At 43.8% G+C, this 24,664-nt stretch overlaps 1 protein-coding gene and 1 long non-coding RNA gene across 5 annotated transcripts in view; one reads left to right on the forward strand and one right to left on the reverse strand.

Moving 5' to 3' along the window:
* Nucleotides 1-24,664, forward strand: part of NDEL1 (nudE neurodevelopment protein 1 like 1) — a 52,013-nt gene that overhangs the window by 766 nt on the left and 26,583 nt on the right. Inside the window, exons 1-3 of one of the 4 annotated variants that reach the window (XM_027517789.1) lie at nucleotides 16,145-16,326; nucleotides 22,980-23,077; nucleotides 24,192-24,345. In XM_027517789.1, the coding sequence (XP_027373590.1) occupies nucleotides 22,992-23,077; nucleotides 24,192-24,345 (240 nt within the window). In that variant the 5' untranslated portion in view covers nucleotides 16,145-16,326; nucleotides 22,980-22,991. Of the gene's footprint in view, nucleotides 1-16,144; nucleotides 16,327-16,826; nucleotides 16,922-22,979; nucleotides 23,078-24,191; nucleotides 24,346-24,664 lie in introns of those variants that run through there. The other 3 variants (XM_027517792.1, XM_027517791.1, XM_027517790.1) reach the window with 3 other exon arrangements.
* LOC113877579 lies at nucleotides 4,647-16,061 on the reverse strand. The gene is made up of 3 exons (XR_003506769.1): nucleotides 16,003-16,061; nucleotides 15,706-15,767; nucleotides 4,647-5,617 (listed from the first exon to the last, which is right to left on the reverse strand). It is a non-coding gene; the product is annotated as an uncharacterized LOC113877579 (long non-coding RNA).

The following is a 24,664-nucleotide window of genomic DNA, read 5'->3' on the forward strand; positions in this document are numbered from 1 at the left end:
TTAAAAATTGAAATTTTTTATTTTGGTGAAATATACTGATTTAATGGACACGAACATGGGCAAACTCTGGGAGATGGTAAGGGACAGGAATGTCTGGTGTGCTGCAGTCCATGGGGTCACAAAGAGTTGGACACAACTGAGTGACTGAACAATAACAACAAAATATACATAAAATAAAAATTACTGTTTTTAAGCATACAGTTTAGTGGCATTAAGTTCATTCATGGTGACATGCACCCATCACCAAGATCCATCTCCAGATTTTTCTTCTTCTTCTCCAAGTGAAACTTTGTACCCATTAAACAGTATCTCCCTAATCTTCCCCACCCCCAGTCTCTGGCAACTACCACTCTACTCTCTCTTGAATGGACCTATACAGTATTTGTCCTTTGATGGCTGGCTTATTTCACATAGTGTAATGTCTTCAAGGTTCATGCATGTTGTAGCAGGTGTCAGAATTTCCTTCCCTTTTTAAGGCTGAAAAATATTCCATTGTCTATAGACACCACATTTTGTTTATATTATCTGCTGATGGACAGGATTGCTTCCACCTTTTGGTTATTGTAAATAATGCTGCTGTGAATACGAGTGTACAGATGTCTACTTGAGTCCTTGCTTTTAATTCTTTTTCGTATATACTCACAAATGGATTTGCTGGATCATATGGTAATTCTGTGTTTGCTTTTTTGAGGAACTTTCAGAATGTTTTCCATAGTGGCTGTACCATTTTGGAGTCCTACCAGCAATGCACAAGGGTTCCAATTTCTCTACATCCTTACCAACACTTATGTTCTGGTGGTGGTTTTCTTCCTCCCGGTGGGTGCGGTATCTCATTGTAGTTTTGATTTGTGTTTCCCTGATGATTAGTGATGTAGAGCTCCTTTTCATGTACTTGTTAGCCATCTGTATACTTCTTTGGAGAAATATCTGTTCAAGTTCTTGGCCCATTTTTAAATCGAGTTGTTTGGTATTTTTGTTACTGAGTTGTAGTAGTGGTAGTTGTAGTAGTTCTTTATATATTCTGGAAATTAACTAGACTTCTAAAACAATATTTCTTGTGTCAAACTGTATTTACTGTTCTCTAACCATTGTACAAAAAAGATCTTCACAACCCAGATAATCACGATGGTGTGATCACTGACCTAGAGCCAGACATCCTGGAATGTGAAGTCAAGTGGGCCTTATAAAGCATCACTATGAACAAAGCTAGTGGAGGTGATGGAATTCCAGTTGAGCTATTCCAAATCCTGAAAGATGCTGCTGTGAAAGTGCTGCACTCAATATGCAAGCAAATTTGGAAAACTCAGCAGTGGCCACAGGACTTGAAAAGGTCAGTTTTCATTCCAATCCCAAAGAAAGGCAATGCCAAAGAATGCTCAAACTACCACACAATTGCACTCATCTCACACGCTAGTAAAGTAATGCTAAAAATTCTCCAAGCCAGGCTTCAGCAATACATGAACCGTGAATTTCCTGATGTTCAAGCTGGTTTTAGAAAAGGCAGAGGAACCAGAGATCAAATTGCCAACATCTGCTGGATCATGGAAAAAGCAAGAGAGTTCCAGAAAAACATCTATTTCTGCTTTATTGACTGTGCCAAAGCCTTTGACTGTGTGGATCACAATAAACTGGAAAATTCTGAAAGAGATGGGAATACCAGAGCACCTTACCTGCCTCTTGAGAAATCTGTATGCAGGTCAGGAAGCAACAGTTAGAACTGGACATGGAACAACAGACTGGTTCCAAATAGGAAAAGGAGTACGTCAAGGCTGTATATTGTCACCCTGCTTATTTAACTTATATGCAGAGTACATCATGAGACATGCTGGGCTGGAGGAAGCACAAGCTGGAATCAAGATTGCCGGGAGAAATATCAATAACTTCAGATATGGAGATGACACCACCCTTATGGCAGAAAGTGAAGAGGAACTCAAAAGCCTCTTGATGAAAGTGAAAGTGGAGAGTGAATAAGTTGGCTTAAAGCTCAACATTCAGAAAATGAAGATCATGGCATCCAGTCCCATCACTTCATGGGAAATAGATGGGGAAACAGTGGAAACAGTGTCAGACTTTATTTTTCTGGGCTCCAAAATCACTGCAGATGGTGACTGCAGCCATGAAATTAAAAGACGCTTACTCCTTGGAAGGAAAGTTATGACCAACCTAGATAGCATATTCAAAAGCAGAGACATTACTTTGCCAACAAAGGTCTGTCTAGTCAAGGCTATGGTTTTTCCTGTGGTCATGTATGGATGTGAGAGTTGGACTGTGAAGAAGGCTGAGTGCCTAAGAATTGATGCTTTTGAACTGTGGTGTTGGAGAAGACTCTTGAGAGTCCCTTGGACTGCAAGGAGATCCAACCAGTCCATTCTGAAGGAGATCAGCCCTGGGATTTCTTTGGAAGGAATGATGCTGAAGCTGAAACTCCAGTACTTTGGCCACCTCATGCGAAGAGTTGACTCATTGGAAAAGACTCTGATGCTGGGAGGGATTGGGGGCAGGAGGAGAAGGGGACGACAGAGGATGAGATGGCTGGATGGCATCACTGATTCGATGGATATGAGTCTGAGTGAACTCTGGGAGTTGGTGATGGACAGGGAGGCCTGGCGTGCTGCGATTCAAGGGGGTCGCAAAGAGTCGGACATGACTGAGCGACTGAACTGAACCATTTTTAAACTTATTTTTTATTGGCTGTGCTGGGTCTTTGCTGCCTGTGAGCTTTTCTCTAGTTTTGGGAAGTGAGGGCTACTCTTCTTTGTGGTGCTCGGGATTCTCATTGCAGTGGCTTCTCTCGTTGCAGAGCACGGGCTGTAGGGCACGTGGGCTTCAGTAGTTGTGGTGTGTGGGTTCAATAGTTAGTGGTCACCCGGCTCTAGAGCATAGGCTCAATATTTGTTGTGTGCAGACTTAGTTGCTCTGTAGCATGTGAGATCTTTCCGGATCAGGGATTCAACCTGAGTCTCCTATACTGGCAGGCAGATTCTTTACCACTGAGCCACCAGAGAAGCCCTCTTTTTTTCACTTAGTATCACTTGAGTATCATCTCATGTTAATTTATAAAATCTTCCTTGTCCTTCCTAACAGCTGTGTAGTATTCCAGTGCTTGGATTATACTGTGATTTATTAAATGAGTCTCCTGGGTGTTTAGGTTGTTTCCAGTTTATTGGCATAATGATAAAACAATGCTGCAGTAAACATCATTGAACATATGTCTTTGCATATTACTTCTATAATTTCCTTAGGATAAATCCTTAACAAGTTGAGTGGTGGGTAAAAGGTTATACATATATTCACAGTTTTAATTCATTTGTCCAGATTTCCTCTAATAAATGTCATACCATTTGTTTTACATTTCATATCCACTTTTATTAAGGCAATTACAAAGATTACATTGAAGAATAGCAATTCCTTGCCTCTTCTCCCCTCTTCCAAGTTCTCCCTACTACACACAACATTTCCAATTATTTTAGTTGTTTCTATTTCCAAATAAAGTGCCTGTATGACTAGTTTTTTCTGTTTTAGTTATCATCTATTGACTTTGTATTATGAAAGGTAAGAACACAGCACTCTTACTTGATCCACATTATTGCTCCCCCATCTTCCTGATGTGGTTAATCACATATTCATATAATATCCTTATTTCTCTAAAGATATTTATTAAAGTTCTTTCTCTTTCCAGCTTATTTCTGCTCCCAGTATTGTATTCATTACTCCTATATTTCTTTTGTGTTATTTTGCTATTTCACGTTGGAGAGTGTTTGGTGGTTCCTAGTTGAATGTTTATTTTTATGACCAGGGAACTCGAAGCTGATTGGTGTGTGTGTGTGTGAGTGGAGTTGGGGCTTGTTGACTGTTGGACCAGGGAACTCAAAGCTGATTGGGGTGGGTGGGTGGGTGGGTGTGTGTGTGTGTGTGTGTGTGTGTGTGTGGAGTTGGGGGCTTGTTGACTGTTGGACCAGGGAACTCGAAGCTGATTGGTGTGTGTGTGTGTGTGTGTGTGTGTGTTTGTGTGGAGTTGGGGGCTTGTTGACTGTTGGACCAGGGAACTCGAAGCTGATTGGTGTGTGTGTGTGTGTGGCAGGAGTTGGGGGCTTGTTGACTGTTGGACCTGTGTGTATGTGTATGGGGAGTTGGGAGCTTGTTGACTGTTGGACCTGTGTGTATGTGTATGGGGAGTTGGGAGCTTGTTGACTGTTGGACCAGGGAACTCAAAGCTGATTGGAGGCTGTGTGTGTGTGTGTGTGTGTGTGTGTGTGTAGTTGGGGACTTGTTGACTGTTGGACCAGGGAACTCGAAGCTGATTGGAGGCTGTGTGTGTGTGTGTGTGTGTGTGTGGAGTTGGGGGCTTGTTGACTGTTGGACCAGGGAACTCGAAGCTGATTGGGGTGTGTGTGTGTGTGTGTGTGGAGTTGGGGGCTTGGTGACTGTTGGACCAGGGAACTCGAAGCTGATTGGTGTGTGTGTGTGTGTGTGTGTGTGTGTGTGTGTGTGGAGTTGGGGGCTTGGTGACTGTTGGACCAGGGAACTCGAAGCTGATTGATGTGTGTGTGTGTGTGTGTGTGTGTGTGTGTGTGTGTGTGTGGAGTTGGGGGCTTGGTGACTGTTGGACCAGGGAACTCGAAGCTGATTGGGGGGGGGGGGTGTGTGTGTGTGTGTGTGTGTGTGTGTGTGTGTGTGTGGAGTTGGGGGCTTGTTGACTGTTGGACCAGGGAACTCGAAGCTGATTGGGGGGTGTGTGTGTGTGTGTGTGTGTGGAGTTGGGGGCTTGTTGACTGTTGGACCAGGGAACTCGAAGCTGATTGGTGTGTGTGTGTGTGTGTGTGTGTGTGTGTGTGTGTGTGTGTGGAGTTGGGGGCTTGGTGACTGTTGGACCTGTGTGTATGTGTATGGGGAGTTGGAAGCTTGTTGACTGTTGGACCAGGGAACTCGAAGCTGATTGGAGGCCGTGTGTGTGTGTGTGTGTGTGTGTGGAGTTGGGGGCTTGTTGACTGTTGGACCTCTCTGAGTGATCAAGTGGACAGGCCAGGTCATGTGGTTCTGTTGAGGAAAATTCTTTGATCTCCTGCCTGGAGGGCAGGCTGCCACCAGCATTCTTGGAGGGTCGGTAGGGTAAGGAAGCTGAGTTCTCATCATTTGATACACAGCCTTTGAAGAATCCTCCCTCCCTCTATCCACTTCCTTTTGTAGTGCAGTGACAGCCTAGCCCTCTGCTATGCCCAGGGTCCCCAGGTCTGGAGCTTCTCTGGTTTAATTTCGCCAGAGAAGGCTCCTCCTGCTGGGCCGGTGCTTTGGCTGGTCAACTGCCTGGGCTGTGCGGTCCAAGTGCTTTTGTAAACACACTGGTGCTTTCAACAGCCCTTCCTGTTTTCGGTCTTACCCCACTCTGCCTTCTGACGTAGCTGGTACCTCCAGTTCCTGGGCCTCTCTGCGGTTCACAGGCAGACCCCCACTTGCTTCCAGTTGGCATTCAGTTTCCAGCCTTCTCTGATACAATCTGTCAGCTGCCAGTCACCAGTCTGCTCTCCCTCTTTCAAGATACTGTTGACATCTTGCCCTCTGTGGTCCTCTCCTGTACTCCGTCTTGGTGGGTTTCTGCCTTTTAAAATTTCCGTCCTGCCTTTTTTTGTGGCATTTCAAGAGGAAGAGGAGACATTTAGATTCAATCCATCATGGTAACTGCTATGGTTTATCGCATTTTTCACTCAGACCAGTGTTGTCTGAGAGTGTTGGCTTCCTCACACTGTATCAGCCCTGGATATTATCATTTATTTATTTACTTGGCTGCACCTCGCGACTTGAGGATCTTAGTTCCCCAATCAGGGACTGAACCCATGCCTCCTGCAGTGGAAGCACGTAGTCCTAACCACTGGACCACCAGGGAATTCCCCTATCATTTGTTTTAAGCTCTGCTAATCTGCTAAGCAAATGAACAGTATCGCCTTTGTCATTTTAATTTACATTTTAAAAGTTATTAATGAACCGATTGAGAGTCTTCTCACATGTTTACTGACCATTTGTATTTCTTCAGTGAACTACTTATTTGTGTTAATTGGTCATCTTTCTACTGGAGTAGGATAATTGTTAAATTGCTAGCATATGGCCAGCTCAGAAAAGAGGTTTGTGGTTGATTCCTTACTTTTCTGTATGTGCAATCTCAGAATACAGGCTTCAGAAAACAACAGTTCTTAATGACAATGTCAGCAATTTGAATTTTTTTCTCCTTTGGATTATGAAAGTAATCTGTGTTCACTGTAGAACATTTGGAAGATACAGATAAACACAAAAAAGAAAATATAAATCACCTAGAGATAGCTACTGGGGCTTCCCAGGTGGCGCCAGTGGTAAAGAGCCCGCCTGCCAATGCAGGAGACATAAGAGAAACAAGTTTGATCTCTGGGTCAGGAAGATCCACCGAAGGAGAGCATGGCAACCCACTCTAGTATTCTTGCCTGGAGCATCCCATGGACAGAGGAGCCTGGCAGGCTACAGTTCACGAGGTCACAAAGAGTTGGACGTGACTGAAGCGACTTAGCACACATGCATGCACGCACACACAGAGACAGCTACTAAACACATCTCTTTTTTCCCCCCTATAGATATATACTTATAAAAATGCAGTCATTTTATTTTGTATTTATGCTGTCGACTTACTAATCATAATTTGTTCTCATATTGTTATACAATGTTCTATGACAGTCATGGCTAGCCAGTCTTCCACCGTGTACAATCATTGAGTTTACTCAGTTCCCTTTGGACACTTAGGGTCTTACTGGCTTAAAATTTACATTAACAAGTTCCTCTTTTGATCATGACCCCACCTAACCTTGTTTTCCACTGACTATCTGCTTAGCAATCTCTTTTTTTCGTGGGGAAAGGATGAAGGTAAACTTTAATCTTTTTCTGGTTAAATTATGACTCATTCCAAATTAATGAATACAGACTTATGGAGATTTTCTAGCACTTTTTTTTCTGTAGGTCAGAGGGACAGATGGTGAAGGGTCACCCTAGGATTCTCATTAGATTCCTCCACAGCTTTCAATTAGACAGAAAATGATGAGTGACAAAAGCACCAGGGAGGAGAGATGTATGCAATGATGAGAAAAAGAAATCGATCGGGCAGGCCTCTGAAAAAAATCATCCGAGAAATAACAGCTTACAAGAGAGAATCTGAAAAACAAACAAGTCTGAGAGCTGGGGAGCCAAATTCTGTCCCTGAGTCTGCCACTAGCTGTGTGCCTTTGGGCAGGTTGCTCAACCTCTCTGGTTTCCTCATTGGCATTCCTCATCTCAGGTTGATTTCTACGTTCTCTTGTGTCTTTTTAAGTACAGACTTTGTCACACTAGCTGTGTGACCCTGACCACTTGCTCAGCCTCTCTGGGATGTGGTGTTCTCATCCGTAAAGTGGGAACACTTACAGCTACTTCATAGCGTTGCTGTGAATGGATATGTGTAACCCACTCATCACAGGGCCTGTCCCAGATGAAGTATCTAATAAATGAAAGCTAATTTTATTGCATGTCAATCATTATGTAAGAGGAGGGCCATTATATCATCCCACACCCTGTGGATGGAAAGGACTCTGTCTTCTTAAAAGCCATTTCCAAGTCCAGTCAGCAGCTGGGACACAAGCCAAGGGGCACAGTACAAAGTCACCACCAGCACAGACCTCCCTTTGTAGCGTATCCTTCCCTGAGACCTGGATGCTGTCCAGATGTAGGTCAAGTAAACACCCTCTGCTCAGCACTGATAAGTAGGATGCATGAATGTTGGTCCACAGGGGAGGCAATAGGAAACCCCACTTTCCAAATATAAAATATCCGTGAGTGTAGCAGAAGGGGAACTGAGCCCTAAATGATATGAATCACCGAGGGAGGGATGCTATTAAGAAAAAGCTGACATCCTTTCAAGCTGTGATTAATGACCACAGAGACAGGAGGAAGAAGTCGTGGGTGTAGCCTTGCTCTTTGCTGCTGGTGACTTCTTGGACAAATTACCCTCTTCTGTAAAATCAGGAGGCTGGATTTTTGTTCCCCAAAGGACAGTCTGTGTACTACTGGTGGCACGCACAGTGATGTTATGTGGTACAGAGATAAACATTTGACATCTTGATAGTCGTGTATTTATGAAATAGTAGGGAAAATATGACTAGCCATCAACTCTAGGATTTCATAGATATTATTTTTATAAAGTTCATTATTTATTTTGTATTGGGGTGAAAGTGAAATTCCCTGACTCTTTGCGACTCCATAGATTATACAGTCCATACAGTGCATGGAATTCTCCAGGCCAGAATACTGGAGTGGGAAGCTGTTCCCTTCTCCAAGGGATCTTCCCAACCCAGGGATCAAACCCAGGCCTCCCACATTGCAGGCGGATTCTTTACCAGCTGAGCCACCAGGGAAGCCCTAAGTTCGTTTTTTAGAAAGTGGTCTGAATCAAAGAAAAATTCAAAGATGATATGCAGAAATGGCAAATATTGTGAAGATGGTAACGTTGGAGCATGAGATGTGGTAGGCAGCATAAAAGCCCCCCAAAGATGTCTAGGTCCTAATCCTCAGAACCTGTGAGTATGTTACCTTTTATGGCAAAAGCACTTTGTGGTAGTGATTAAGGATTTAGAAATGAGATGATTCTGTCAAGAAAAGTTCTCCAGGGACCTTCACTGGTGAGCCAGCATTAGGAATCCTCCTTGCAATGCAGGGGATGGGGGTTCAACCTCTGGTGGAGGAGCTAAAATCCCGCATGCCATGGGGCAATTAAACCCACACCATGCCTAGAGAGTCTGTGAGCTACAGTGGAAAGACCCAGCATGACACCACAAAGATCTGGGTGCCACAACGAAGACCTAACACAGCCAGATAAATAAACAAAAGGTCTCTGATCTCCTGCCTAGAGGGTACAGGCTGGCATTCTGGGAGACCATCAGGGAAGGAAGCTGGGGTCTCATCATTTGACATTCAGCCTTTCAAGAATCCCATTCCTCTCTCTTGCTTCCTTTTATATTGCACTAACTTAGCCTGGCTCGAGCATGCCCAGTGGGGCTTCCCAGGTGGCTCAGTGGTAAAGAAACTGCCTGCCAGTGCAGGAGATGCAGGAGACACAGATGTCATCCCTGATCGGGAAGATCCCCTGGAGAAGGGAATGGCTGCCCACTCCAGTATTCTTGCCTGGAGAATCCCATGGACAGAGGAGCCTGGCAGGCTACAGTCTATGGGTTGCAAAGAGTCAGACATGACTGAGCTACTGAGCATAGTATGCCCAGTGTCCCAGGTCTGGAGCGTCTCTGGTTTAGTTTCCCCAGAGAATGAACTTCCTCTTCTTCCCACTGGGCTGGATTATCTGGATGGGCCCAATGTAATCAGAAAGGTTCTTATAAGAGGGAGGTGGAAGGAGTCTGTGATAACAGAAACAGCTGCTGGGGTGATGCGGCCATAAGCTAAGGAATGCTGTGGCTTCTAGAAGCTGGAAATGGCAAGGAACTGATTCTTCCTGGAGCCTCCAGAAGGGACCAGGCCTGCCAACACCTTGATGTTAGCCCCGAAAGTCTCACTTTGGACCTCTGACCTCCAGGACTGTAAGAGAATCAATGTGGGTTGTTTTAAGCACTAAGCTTGTGGTAATTTGTTACAGCAGCTTCAGGAAATGAATACAGCAGACATTAGATGCACTGGAAGGTGATTTAATCTGCAGGTTCAGCGATTCCCTGGACGCAGCAAAGGGATGTTGGCAGGAAGGAGAATGTCCTTGGTCACTGGCCCCCATCCATCTAGGACTGGGCTGGCCCTGCCATCACATTGGGCAAACTGGCCAAGGAGAGGGAGGGTCTGAGCGCCCCCAGGAGGGTGCTTGGCACCTGGAAGACAGGGTGGGTTCTGACTCACGGGAACTATCAACATTGTCATCTGGTCCAACCATCACATTTTACAGAAGAAATTGAGGCTCAGAGAAGGGAAGCAGAGTCACCTGTGATGGGGCTGATTTGGCAGAGAAGAACAAACACCTGAATTCCTGAGGTGCTGGGAGGGAGGAGTCGCAGGTGGGGCGGGGCTGGCGTCTCACACCAGGGTGGGGAGCCTGAGAAGGGGTGGGGCCTGCACCTTTGGCTGGGGGTGGAGGGTGGATCTTGCCACCCTTTGATCACCACCTCTGTGTCTGGGGCCTCTTTCACACTGCTTCCTCTAGCATCTTTTTATCAGGGTTTTAATAACCATCTGTCAACATAAGACTTTGGAAAGTTGTTGAAACAGCAAGATGCTTGAAGAAAGGGTTTCCTTGCTCCCCGCTTATCCTGCCCCCAGCACTTTAACGTCTCCTCTTCTGCCTGGCCTGCACCCCTCCTCATTTGCTTTTCATAGAAGAGACACTTCTACTGTAATTAATAGCAAACCTGGGATGTTTTATTTCTGCATTTAAGCATTTATGGATCAAAATTGGCCTCTGTGGTCAGGACTCTCCTGAGTAAAGCCTTTTCTGCTAATTTTGAGGGGAAAATATTTTTTCATGTAAAGGCCCCCAAGCCCCCTTGTAATCTTCAAAGAGGAGGGATTTCCCTGGAGGTCCAGAGGTTAAGCCTGTACCTTCCAATGCAGGGTATGCAGGTTTGATCCCTGGCTGGGGAGTGAAGATCCCACATGCCTTGAGGCCCAAGGGCAAAAAAAAAAGTAAAACAGAAGCAATATTGTAACACATTCAACAAAGACTTTAAAGATGGTCCATATAAAACAAGAGATCTTTAAAAAAAACAAGACAAACCCCCAAAGTGGACATCAAGGCCTGTGTTGTTTTTATACAGAAATAGATGAAAACTAATGTGAAATTTCTTCTGAGATCCCATGGGCTGTCATTTTACCATAATAGGTTGTAATGATAAATGGTCAAGGTATCATTCCCCTAACATTAGACAATGGTCACCAGGCAAGTGATCCCTGGAGAAGCAATCCTTACATTCCAGATTAGTTACGGTTGACATCCCAGGTGGTTCTACCAAAGTCCCAAATATCATTATGCTGTCAGTTAAAAGATGTGCAGAAGATACGGCATCGAAAAGATTGTAGGGGTGTTCCCTGGTGGCACAGTGGGTAAGAATCTACCTGTCAATGCAGGGGACACAGGTTCGATCCCTAATCCAGGAAGATTCCACATGCTGGGGAGCAACTAAGCCCGTGCGCCACAACTACTGAGCCTGTGCTCTAGAGCCTGTGAGCCGCAACTACTGAGCCCTTGAGCTCTAGGGCCTGTGCTCTGCAATAAGAGAAGCCATAGCAGTGAGAAGCCCGCGCACCACAATGAAGAGTAGCCCCTGCTCACAGCAACCGGAGAAAAGCCCACGTGCAGCAATGAAGACCCAGCGCAGGCAAAAAGAAAAAAAAAGTTTCCTTAAAAAAAAATAAATTGTAGGGTGGAAGCTTTACACCTGTGGAATCAACCCATACGTACAGGAGAGAATAACATCTCTCCTGAGAATAACATAGGGAGTCAGAGCGGAAGGACTTTTTTTTTGGCTGCACCACATGGCTTGTGGGATCTTAGTTCTCTGACCAGGGATTAAACTTGTGCCCACAGCAGAGGAAGAGTGGAGTCTTAACCACTGGACCACCAGGAAATTCCTAATTGCTCATTTTTTATTAGAGGAGTTTTTAAAGTTGAGAGTTCTAAATGATAAAAGTGCTCTGATGAAAGAAAAAAAATAGAGAAAGCAGAAGAGAGCAATGAAAATAACTTATTCACTGCAAGTTTTTTATTCTTCAACAAATGCTAAGAGCCTACCACATGCCAGGTGCTGTCTTAAATGCCATCCTAAATATAAAATATTGAAAAGCTCTGACTCCTTTTTTCTTCCTCAGTGCTTATCACTGCCTGACGTGCTAATGTTTTTTAATTTTTGGTTTCCATTCTTTCTCTTCCCTAAGCTTGTTTTGTTGCCTGCTGTATCTCTGGGGCCTAGAACAGTGTCAGGCACTCAATTATATTCATTTAATGGTTGAATTAATGATCACTTATTCCTGGTAACTTTGACTCATTGGTTTACTGGTCATGGGAATTTGGGTGAATTGCCTGATGACAATCAGCTCAGGTTGCTGGTAAGAAACACTCCATTTTTCTTCCTAGCCCTGTCATTCCATTAGAATGGTTTGGGAGTAGGCAAAACTGGTGCCACCTTGTCTGTGCAAAGGTGTATGAGCAGATACTGCTTTTGTCTGGGGACAGTCACACTGTTTATGTAGGTGTGATGTTAACAGCCCTTGGCGTTGCCAGGTGTTAACCCAATTAGCAATTAACAGTGTTGTGCCAGGCTGTTCCATGGAGGCGGCTCTCACTCTGGGGTGTGGGTAGGGACCATGAAGGGTTGGGGTGGGGGACGGGGCTGACAGTGAAGACCGGCACTCAGTGGAGTGTAGGCTCTGAAGCCAGGAAGCCCAGGAGGCTATAGACAGTTCTGGAACGGGAGGAGTCTGCTATTCAGGTAGGCTTCTGGGGAAGAAATGGGGCAGCCCCAAGAAATTCATGGGGCACAGCAGGATCTCAGGTTCCACTAACAGGGGAAAGAGACTCTGGTGACATCAGTTCGTGCCCCTGGATGAGGACAAGGGCAGCTTTCCTTCCAGCTACCAGTAACGGGGGCAGCGCCCTGGGAGGAAGGCCTTTTGCAGGCTCAACCTAAATTGTCCTCATTTTTCACACCTGCAAGAGCCCTTTACAAGGCCCTCAGAGCGGGGACTCTACCTCCCCCCTGCCCTGCTCTGGCTAGGGCAGAAGCAGGCTGCATTTTCAGACATACCACGCAAGGGAAGGAATGGCAAGGAGGTTTGGAACCTAAACCCCTCATAGCAAATTCTCAGCATACCCATGTCCTGCCTTTCTGTTGACTTAACAGCCAAATTCTGATGGAAGCACTGATTGGGAGTCTGAGTTGCTTTGGATAATTGGTGAGCTCTGTTTGCTTAAGATGCTACCAAAGATGCAATAAAAGCAACAAATGGAATTTTCTTTTCCCTTTGGCACAGGGATACCCTAGGCTGAGCTGTTGATGGCTGGCTGGGTCAAGGGTTAGGGACCCACCAGAAGTGGGAATTTTAAAAAGTTATTTAAGAAAATATTTATTTGGCTGCATCAGGTCTTTTGTGGCATTCAAACTTAGTTGTGACATGTGGGATCTAGTTCCCTGACCAGGGATCAAACCCAGGCCCCCTGCATTGGGAACAGAGAGTCTTATCCACTGGATGACCAGGGAGGTCCCTAAAAAAATATTTTATTGAAGTATAGTTGATTTACAATGTTGTATTAATTTTTGCAGTACAGAAAAGTGATTCAGTTTTTTATATATATATATAATACATACATTCTGTTTCATAGTCTTTATGAAACCATTATGGCTTACCACAGGATATTGAGTGTAGTTTTCTGTGTTATACAATAGGACCTTGTTGTTTATCTGTTCTGTGTATATATGCAGTTTGCATCTGCTAATCCCGAACTCCTGCCTCCACCTTTTCTCCCCTTGGCAACCACATCTATTCTGTACATCTGTGAGTTTGTTTCTGTTTTGCAGATAAATTCATTTGTGTCATATTTCAGATTCCAGATATAAATGATATGATGTCTCTTTCTTACTTCACTTAGTGTGATAATCTCTAGGTCCATCCATGTTGCTGCAAATGGCATTATTTCATTCTTTTTTATGCCTGAGTAATATTCCATTGTATGTGTGCCTGCATAGATCTATACATAGATCTCTCTCTCTATATCCAGATTATATCTAGATATCTATCTCTACATATCTAGATATATATACCATCCCTCCTTTATCCATTCATCTATTGATAGACATTTAGCTTGTTTCCATGTCTTGACTATTGTGAACAGTGCTGTTAGGAACATAGGAGTGCATAGAAGTAGGCATTTAAAAAAATTAGTTTTTGGGTTTTCATTGCTACACATGGGCTTTCTCTAGCTGAAGCTAGCAGGGCCTACTCTCTAGTTGCAGTGCATGGTCTTCTTATTGCCTTGGCTTCTTCTGTGGGGCACGGCCTCTAGGGCATGAGGGCTTCAGAAGCTGCCCTGCAGCATGTAGCACAGGGATCAGAACTGTGCCTCCTGCATTGGCAGGTGGATTCTTAACCACTGGATCACCAGGGAAGCCCTGAAGTGGGCATTTTTGAATCAAACATGGACTGGTTATTCCTTATCTTGGAAGGGTAAATTTACCATTTGGGTCCAGGCTGGGTGGGAGGGGCAGTGGCCTTGGAAGATGATGCCAACACTTTCTGCAGGGCCTGGCCTGCCATTAGGTGACTCAGTGTGTTTCCCAGGACTTCAGCCAGGGACCAGAGTTGCAGCCTTTATTTTTTCCTCTTGGGGTGGGACTTGTCTGTCTTGGCACCAGATCTGCAGGAAGGCCTCCCTGCTTACTCACCTCTGGGGCTCTGCTTTCCTGGCTGGGGCTGTGCTCTGGAGGATGAGATCATAGGCTTCTGTGATGTCCCAGGTCACTGGGCGTGGACTGAGACCTGTTTGGGTTTAAACCTCAGCTCCCCTCGGCCTCAGTTTTCCAACATATAAAATGGATGTAATAATTTCAGTCTCACAAGCTGCTTGTGAGGAGATGTATGTAAAGCTTTCAGCACAGTTCTCTAGCCCAATAAATGGTAGTTATTAATAGCCCTCTTTTTTTTTTTTTGGCTGTGCCACATGGCATGTGGGATCTTAGTTCTCCGAGCAGGGACTGAACCCGTGCCCCTCCAGTGGAAGGGCAGGGTCTTACCGACTGAACCGCCAGGAAGTCCCAATAACCCCCCTTCTTTAGTGGAAGTACAGTAGTGGTTAACAGTCTGGTTTCTAGAGTTAGACAATCCAGACTAGGTGGGTTTGAACCTTAAGTCCTCTTTTTATCTAGCTGAGTGACCTTGGGCAATTCCATCTTGCTGAGTCTCGATTTCCTGTTGGTAAACTGGGAGTAATAACGGTCCCTATATCATGGGGTCATTGTTAAGAATTAAATTATGCAAGCTAAGCATTTAACACAATTGCCAGTATATACAAACGGTAGAACAAAAGCAAACTAGTCTTATTATCATGAGCTTTTCAGAATCTAGTTCAAGGTGTCAGCTTTCCTACAACCCCATTAATTATTTCTTTGATTTTCACTGACTTGGATACCTCTTATAATCTATCTTGCGCTGTTCCTGTTTATGTCCATGCCCTCAAAAATATAACTGAACCTCTCAGGCTCACCTTGTTCTCACCTTGAAATCTGTCTTACACATCACTGTGTCCAAAAACCTCATATACCCAATCCCAAGAGCGCTGACATCACAGAGAATTATGTTGTACATTACACAGCAAAAAGTTCCAAAAATTGTCTTTAAAAACAGCTCTATTCAAGTTTCCCCTCCCTAAGCAGATACCCATCATTCTCCTTCTGAGCTGGTTCCTTTCCCCTCTCTTCCTTCTCCAAGTCTCCTGGGGGGAATATGTATAAATGAAATGGACTCCATTAGTTGGAGGTCCTACGGGAATGAACACACACACACACACACACACTTACATAAATATACGCTTAGGTATATAAAATATACAAGTGGAAATATGTGTATTTCCTTGGTGCCCTCAACGAGTTCAATCAACAAATATTTGAACGCCCACATGGCACCAAGTTATCTTCTGGGAGACAAAAGGAATGAGGTTCCGATTCTCATGGAACTTACGTTTTACTGGAGAAAGACAAGAAGTAGTATAAAATTTCAGCTAATTTCAGCTAGCGGGATTGCTGTAAAAACAACACAGGTCTTTGTCAGAGTGATGGGGACTAGGATACGCCTGGTATTCTACTGCGTGGTGGAGGTGACGCGGAGGTGAAATCTTATTATATATGGGAACACTGAAACAGTCACTTGCGGGACTCGGTTAGTGGCTGAAGATGGGGAAGCAGGTTGTCACCCACGGTGATGCCACTTTCCCGAACTCAGAGCCTTTCCAGGATACCGCGAAGGTCGCAAACTCACCTGCGCAGACGGCCGCCGCCTGTTTAACGTCAGCCCGTCGGGCCTGGCCCGGCCCCCTGTGACGCCGTTCTCCCGACAGCCCCGCCCAGGCCGCCCTCACGCTCGCGCGCATGCTCAGAACCCCGCCCCCGTGCGTCACAGAATGGCCTCGGACACCCAGGCAGCCCCTGACGTGTCGGGGAGGAGCCGGGCGCGGAGGTACGCGGAGTGGAGCTCAGGGCTGCGGAGGGGAGCGGAGCTGAACGTCTGGGCGGGCCTGGCCTGGCCAGCAGAGCGGAGACGTCGGTCGAGCGGCGGCGAACATGCGCTTTTGACACATTGGAGGTGAGTCTGCGGTGCGGGGCCGCTCCGGAGGGCGCCGGGCCAAGCCGGCTACGCCTTAGGCCTGTCCCTGGGGACCTGCCAGCCCGGAGGCTGTGTCCGAGGCCGGGCCGGGCCTGGGTTCCGGGGCGGCCAGTCCGGGGGTAACTGTTCCAACCGCTTTAACTGCCCCTTCCACGCCCTGGTCCGAGGTGTGGCCCACCGGGGGCGCCTGGAAGGAAGCGAGCCGGGCGGTCTCGGGAGGATGTGCCCGCGTCCGGGGGAGGGGTGAGAGGTGGCGGGGACGGAGGCCGGGACGTGGCACCGTGGGCCCGGGCTCTGGTGGCGCAAGGAGCGGCTCCGTTGAAGGTGGCAGCGGCGAGCCCAGCCCGCCCCCCTCCCCCATCCCTTCATCAGGGAAGGTGGTTCGGAGCCGGGTTGGATTTTGAACTCTCCTCGCCTCTTTTCCGCGGGGGGTCGAGGGCAGAAGTTGCCCACCTTTGGCTCCGCTGGCTTTCTGACTGTCCGCCTTAAACTGCGGACACTTCTGGAGTTCAGAAACGTGTCACCAAACGGGTTCGGACTGCTTGTGGTCACCTCTTTTTTTCCCCCCGCATTGGTAAGCAACAAAGTAATCTTAAGTTTGCTGAGGAATTGAGGATTCTTTCAGTGCTGATAATTTCATTACGTTTCTGTAGCGCCTTCACAGAACACTCTTGCTCTTTTGTAACCTCGTCACCTAGTTTTAGTGGTTGTGCCTGGTTCTCATATTGGTTCTCATTTGACGGATGGGGGAATTGAGAACAGGTCGGGTGGGGGCTTAAGTGATTTCTACTGTGGACTCTCCCAACCCGTGAGGGGCTTCATGTGGTTCAGGATTTACGATTCCTGGCTTGGAGTTCTGGTTTCTTTTAGTGGGATTTTTCTACCTTTCTCAGGTAGAAAGCAAAGTAGAAAATCTGGCTTGCTAAAAATATACCAGAAGCTAGTAGATTTATTCAAATATTTTTGAGCAGACCCACCTAGGATAAGAACTGCTACTCAATTATAAGAGAAATTCTACGCTGAAACTTGTTCATGGTTGCTGGCTAATTATTTTGTCGGATGAGTTGTGTTGCTTTTTATCGGTTTATCAAATAGGGCACTGGCTTTGCTAAATCATGAAGTTGGTGAAGTAAAGCAGCATTAGATCATGTGTTGAAAAGAATCAAGGGGAACTAAGATACCTCTTCTGAATCTTTATTAAAGTTTAAAAGATCAGAAGGAACAGCAACAACAAAAAACCTTTGGCTAGTCCTAGTTGCAATTTGACCTGGCCCAGATAGAAATCTTAGGAAGCATTTGTTTTTTAGTTTTGTTTTGGCTTTTTAAATTAAACTGAAATTGGATGAGGAACACTTAAGTAGAAACCTCAGTAAAATCTTAAGAGCTTGCTTTCATGACATCTCCAAAGCTTATTTTTATTTGCATCTTAAGTCATGCTGGGATAAATTTGGTCACTGAAGCTTAAAATTGCTTCTGACATAAGTTTCTGACCACTTCATGAGGTAGAAAAAGAAGTTTGATAGTCAGGACCAAAAGGAGGGCCATATTTATGACTGACTTAAGAGTTTAAAATTCTGTAATTGTCACCTTTGAGAGTAGAAGAATTTTGGTAAAAAAGTATTGGTTATCTGTGGTAAGTTCCAGAATAACTCTTCCAGTCTCACTAGTTGATTCTATAACTATTAACAAGGAGGCAATATCATATGAAATGGATTTTCTTAGCATTGTGCAAAGAATAGTTTCTTTGTAAATATAGCATTTAAGACAGGCAGTTTTATGCACAGTTGCTAGGGATCTGAAGGTCACACACAGTACACCCCATGTAAAAGTTGTCATCATTTTGGGATTCACACTCCATCCCTGTGAGACAGGATATTGAGGGAAGATTTGGGTAGTGGGGAAGAGTATGTAGTTATCTACCTTCATTTCAGCTTCAGGAGATTACAGATGTGTCATTAAAGCATTTTTTTTGGTAGCAGTGTAGTTTTCTGTATTGGCTAATTTTCTGTGGCCTAATATCTCCAGTTACATAGTTTCAAACAACACATCTTCCTGCTCTAACTTGAAGCAAAATGAACAGATTGTCTTTATACACCCTGAGAAGGCCTGTTGAATGTCTGCAGTGGTGGCAAATTTTTATTTGTGAAAAACCCAATTTTTGGAAAGGATAAGTCTGATGAATAAAATTAGAGTGATAAAGCTGGGTAATACCAATTAGGAAGCAGTAGAAATGAGATGTGACCACAAAGAAAGGGTTTTCTGTTTATTTCTTAATCTGGCTCTTCATGGCTGTTCCAAAAGAGATTTTAGAGATGTTTTCAGTAATGGTGGTGTAACTGAAATATGCACAGAACTTCTGGAGGTTTTTAAGGAATCATTTGTTTTAAATTCTGAAGCATTGTGGTTATACTTCACAGGCCTGCAACTGAATGACCAGTTTTTAAGAATAATTTAATGAATTTATGCTGTGTTTACTGTGTACCAGACTCTGTACTTAGTACTTGCAAATATTAACTCCCTTAATCTTCTTTACAACCCTATTTTAATTATTATCCCCATTTTACAGGTGAGGGAATGGGTCATTGAGTGGTTAAGTAACTTGCTCAAGGTCCTGAGTAGAGGACTCTGATTGAAATCTGGGCAGTTTGGCTCCAGAGTCTGGTCTCCTAACTGCAAGTCCAGTTAAAAGCCCAGACTGAGCTACTCCTACCACCTGTTACCCTCTTAAGTGTTTTTAATTGGCTTTTTCTGGAAAAGCTGGTCCTTTAGTAAAAGGCTTCTGGCCTCGATTGTTAGAAGGACCAATAAGCGAGTTCTAAAAGTAGCCTGTTAATTAGAAAAAATTTAGTCAACATTCAGTTCACATAAGATTCAGCAAAAAAAAAAAAAAAAAAGCATAAGCCTTTGTGAAATAAAAACACATTAAAATAATTCTGCTAGAGTCATTTGACTTTGAGCTAAGTAGTTAGACAAGGAGGGTATGAGAAATAGAACTAGATGCTCAAGAAATTTTACAGGAAGGGCTATTTAAAACCTGAGTTGCCAGGGAACACTGATGGAAAAATTTGATAGTTGTATTAATATGGCCCTATTTGAGAACCAGAAAACCAGGAACAAATGGATACCTTATAGTTTACCCACAGGTGTAAACAGTGAGATTGCTCAGGGAACCATTCTTAACAGTCTTCAGAATAGTAATTGCCGTAGGTCTTCTGATACTGTATAAATGGGTCAACAGCTAAAAGCCTCATACAGAAAAGTCTGAAACTGGGCATGTGAATGATAACATTTATAGATAAAAACAACTCTAACCGTATTTGTAGAAGGGTTGGCTCCACATTCAAATATGTTCAAGTAAACACTAGATGGGCTTCCCTGGTGGCTCATACGGTAAAGAGTCTGCCTGCAATGCAGGAGATCCGGGTTCGATTCCTGGGTCAGGATGATCCCTGGGTCGGGACGATCCCTTGGAGAAGGGCATGGCAACCCACTCCAGTATTCTTGCCTGGAAAATCCCATGGATGGAGGAGCCTGGAGGGCCCCAATTCATGGGGTCGAAAAGAGTCAAGAAACGACTGAGCTACTGACACACTCAAGTGTTAGATGCCAAGGAAGGCATCTAGTAGTCCTTACTGCTACTGCTACTGCTAAGTCACTTCAGTCGTGTTTGACTCTGTGCGACCCCAGAGATGGCAGCCCACCAGGCTCCCCCATCCCTGGGATTCTCCAGGCAAGAACACTGGAGTGGGTTGCCATTTCCTTCTCCAATGCATTAGGGACTTCCATAAGGACACTTCCACATGGTCACCAGAATCAAATGCTGCATGCTAACAGAGGGAGTGCTGGAAACTTTAAAGAATCCTACCCATGAATAAAATGTTGATATGCCGAAGTAGCATCAGTTCCTCGCCTTCAGAAAGGCATATATGTAACCCGGAGAAAGTCCAAAGCATGACAACAAAAATATTTAAGGGACTGAGATGGCTGTCAAGTGAACATAAAGCTAAGAAGACGTCTGGGCTGAGTGACTCTCTGGGCGCAATGGACTAGGCTTCATCTTGGGTGGTTTCTTCTTTGCAGTCCTGGGTTGGAGCCACTGTTTCTTGCACCCTGTGCCATCCAGTTCTTGGTTTTCTCTCTTCTTTTGTAGCTGTCTATACACTCCTCTAACCCTCCTGAGGTGTTTTATGAGAAAAAAGTAGTTCTCTCCTTTCCTGAATTATGTTTCCTCTAGGTTCCATAGGTCCTTGGATTTTCTTACTTATGCTACTGGCTTTTCTCATTTGTTTGGTGGTTCTTGGTTGTCCATATATATTTAAGAATTTAGAGCTGGGGAACTTCCCTGTTGGTCCAGTGGCTAATACTCTGCACTCTGCATTCCCAGTGCAGGGGGCCCAGGAATGTCCATCCCTGGGTTGGGAACCGGCTCTCACATGCTGCAACTAAGATTGAAGATCCTGCAGGCTGCAATTAAGACCCAAACGAAGATTAAAAAAAAAAAAAGAATTAAGGGCTAGACACTGATTATTTTAGGTAGCTAGTGTGCAGGGTATCTCTAAGGCTCTCCCCAGTAAGCTCCATCAGCTCCCTATTCTGTGATGTGGAGCTTATATGGAGGCTTTATAAGTGGCTGTGAATGCGGCTTGGCATGCCTCAGACTGATAATTTTGTCTAGCTGAGAATGGTAGGTTTTTATAATCCTGGTATAATACATGGTGGTGTGTTGTGAGGTAGGAATAAACTACCCTCACATTTCTGAAATAGAAATTTCAATATTAATAAAGGAAAGCAGTACTTTGGGAGCAAAGAGGGAATAATTTAAAAAGATTGTAAGTCAGATTCAGATATCAAATTTTTACTGTGTTTCATGTTTCTGGTAATGCAGAAGGGATTTATAAGTAAAACACAGGTCCTGCCTTCACAGAAACTCTTTGCGACCCCATGGACTGCAGCACCGTCTCCCGGAGTTTGCGCGAACTCATGTCCATTGAATCGGTGATGCCGTCCAACCATCTCATTGTCTGTTGCCTCTTTCTCCTGCCCTCAAGACCTTTCCCAGCATCAGGGTCTTTTATTTGTTAATTGGGATATTGACCAACATGCCAAAAGTAGTAATGGACAATGTGGTCAGGAAAGACTTAACTAAAATCAGTTTGAAAAAATTGCTGCTGCTGCTAAGTCACTTCAGTCGTGTCCGACTCTGTGCGACCCCATAGATGGCAGCCCACCAGGCTCCCCTATCCCTGGGATTCTCCAGGCAAGAACACTGGAGTGGGTTGCCATTTCCTAGGCTGCAAAGGCATTACACTGAATGTATATAGTTATATTTTAATTTTATTCAATTAAAAGCCATTCTTTTCTTTTGTATACCTCCTCAAGTTGAAGTTGTATATGTACTCTTGTCTGTGTCTTTTCTAAACATTGATGAGTAGTGGGTTGTGCTGGATGAATTCTACATTCTCTACAACTCCCAAGTTGTATTAATTTACTTTTAAAGCTGGCCTTGAATTCTCACTACCCATTTTGGATTAGGTTGAATCAATTGTGGTTTAATTTAATAAATATTGAGTATCAGCTATAGTACAGGCAGTGTGCTGGAGTTGAAATCAGTAAGAATAATACCAGCCTAACAGGGGACACAGAGTTGTAAGCAAGTGTATTACTATGTGTTAAGTGTATTCATGTAATCTTATGCATAGAGGTATCCAAGATGCTGGGAGATTTTGGTGCTGTATTGGTGAGGACAGGAAATGCTTTCTGGAAAAGATGACAGCTGGCTTTTAAAGGATAAATAGCTTTCCAAATGCACAAGGAAGGAGAGCCATTCCAAGTAGGAAAAATATCTAGACCGAAGCAGAATGGTGCATTAGGACAGTTTTGAACAGTATTGCTGGAATATAAAGTAGAGGAAGTAAGACTGAATCACTTCGGCGTTAATCTGGGACAAGCCCAGCGTCTGTGGTATTCTATTGGGCCTGACAATCAATTGGGAATTTTAGGTAGTCAGTCCAAATGCAAGGTTAATAACTAAACAAATACTTTTTCACCCACTCTGAATGCGTTGGAAGAAGAACCGAGATGAAACAATATTGAAATTTGAGGATTAGTGGACTTTAATGGAGGAAGCTTGGGACTTTTAGAAATGTAGTGATTTAAATTATTGGGAATGTGCTTGATCTTCTGGCAAGGTCACCTGGCATAAAATGTTTCAAGCAGGTGTTTGAAGCAGTTGTATCAATACAACAGAGAAGGATATGCAGGTAATAGCAGCTCTGATAATAAACTTGTTTTCTGTCACCTGATTCCCAGAAGATCAGTTAGCAGTAAACCAGCTGCAGGCAGATCTGTGGGGCCAACCCCAAAACCTAGTGCTGTCACCAAAAGTGCTTCACCTGGCTTCTGTGACCTTGTTCATCTCCTCTCCTGAGCCTGTCCATGATGTTGGTGGTCCCTGCAAGTGGGGCAGCCAAGTGATTTATGTGACTGAGTTTATTGTAGTAGAGTGTTAACCCCTCAGAGTCTTTCATGTTTGACTCCCTCCAGAATGCTGCGGATTGAGTGTTGTCCCAGGCTTTATCCTTTTACTAAGATTCCTATGTTCTCAATTTATTTTCCTCTTTAACATTTCTCAGGCTTTCTTGATCATGGATGGTGAAGATATACCAGATTTTTCAAGTTTAAAGGAGGAAACTGCTTATTGGAAGGAACTTTCCTTGAAGTATAAACAAAGGTAATGCCAGAAAGCATCCTAGAAATAGAAGAGGGCTTTGGAATACATAATCTCTAACTTTTTGCTCTTTTTTCTTTTGTTTGTTTTAACAAAGCTAAATTTAGAGTTTACAGTATAGGATTGGGATTCTAGAAATAGTCATAACAAAATAACATTGCTTGTATTTAAGATAAAGTGCCATAAAAGCTTACATTACTTGAATTATTAAAATAGTAAGAAGACAGTGTCATTTATGATTTCTTCTGGTAGCTTACCTCCTTTTAGAAAGCTTATTATTGCTCTTGGCTATCTTTGGCTTGCTGGGTGTGCACTGATTCTGTCTCATCTTTTTGGTCTTTTGGAGATTCTAATAAGCTCTCTGGGACTCCATAGGGCAGACTCTCTTTGGGCAGGTGTTATCAGTGTCTGGAGCCAACAAAGCTTTGAGGGAGGGACAAGAGCTTCGGGGTATACGGAGTATTTTAGAAAATCTCAATTATTTCAGTTACTTGAGAGAACTTTTAGGTAGCCTTTTAAGTAGTAAAACTGAAATTTCTTTTTAAAATGAAATCTTTTTAAAGTATATATATATCTTCCTACTTTGGTTAGCAGTTTACTAAGACTTATTAAACCTTTTATTGCTATTTCATTATTGCTGAAGCCAGTTATTGTATCATGCTAGTTATATGGAAGGTGTGTCTATGGCAAGACTTGATAGTCCTTTTTTTGTGTCATAGATACCTTCTCAGGCTGGGAAAATCCACGGAACCCTTTTCAGAATAACATTTTTAATGCATAAAATTAAATAGAATTACAGAGGAAACCAATTATATTGGAAAAAACACATCTAAATGTTAAAACTGATTTGTGGATAGTCATATGTGCTTCTTTGTTGATATGTTAAATAAGAAAGGGGTGAGTGTATAAAACGTGAATCCTTCTACGGCTTATAACTTACTTCATTAAACCCTGAATATATAGAGTAAGAGATGCAAAATAGATTGCCTTTATTGTTTAGTATATTTTATGGTAGCATAACACTCAGGTGAAAATTTTTGAATTATATATAATCATCTTCAGGATGATGCTTACGGTTTCTGCTATAACTGATCTCTCCCACTTTGTTTCTGATTAGCTTCCAGGAAGCTCGGGATGAGCTAGTTGAATTCCAGGAAGGAAGCAGAGAATTAGAGGCAGAGTTGGAGGCACAATTAGTACAGGCTGAACAGAGAAATAGAGACTTGCAAGCTGATAACCAAAGACTGAAGTATGAAGTAGAAGCATTGAAGGTAATTGTGGCAGTATAAGCTGGTGTCTCTTTGGCTGGGTTTTGTTAAAGTGAGAAATACATTCTTACAGGTAGAGCTTAAGAGCAGCAGGCAACATAAAAATGTAAAAAGGCCTAAAGTGAGTTTTTGACATAAACTGTTTTCATGGAACCAAGAGAGAGGTGTTTTAGAATTCAGAAATTCACTTCAAAACTCTGTAGCTGTCAATTTTTTTAGCTATAATGTTCCTAGCTCTATAATATTATGTTGTAGTTCTATAATTTTCAAAAGCTGCCTGGAAAAAAAAGGCTGCCTGATTATTTGTTATGATAGAGTGCCT

Source organism: Bos indicus x Bos taurus, chromosome 19, assembly GCF_003369695.1.
Source record: "Bos indicus x Bos taurus breed Angus x Brahman F1 hybrid chromosome 19, Bos_hybrid_MaternalHap_v2.0, whole genome shotgun sequence".
Taxonomy (NCBI): Eukaryota; Metazoa; Chordata; class Mammalia; order Artiodactyla; family Bovidae; genus Bos; species Bos indicus x Bos taurus.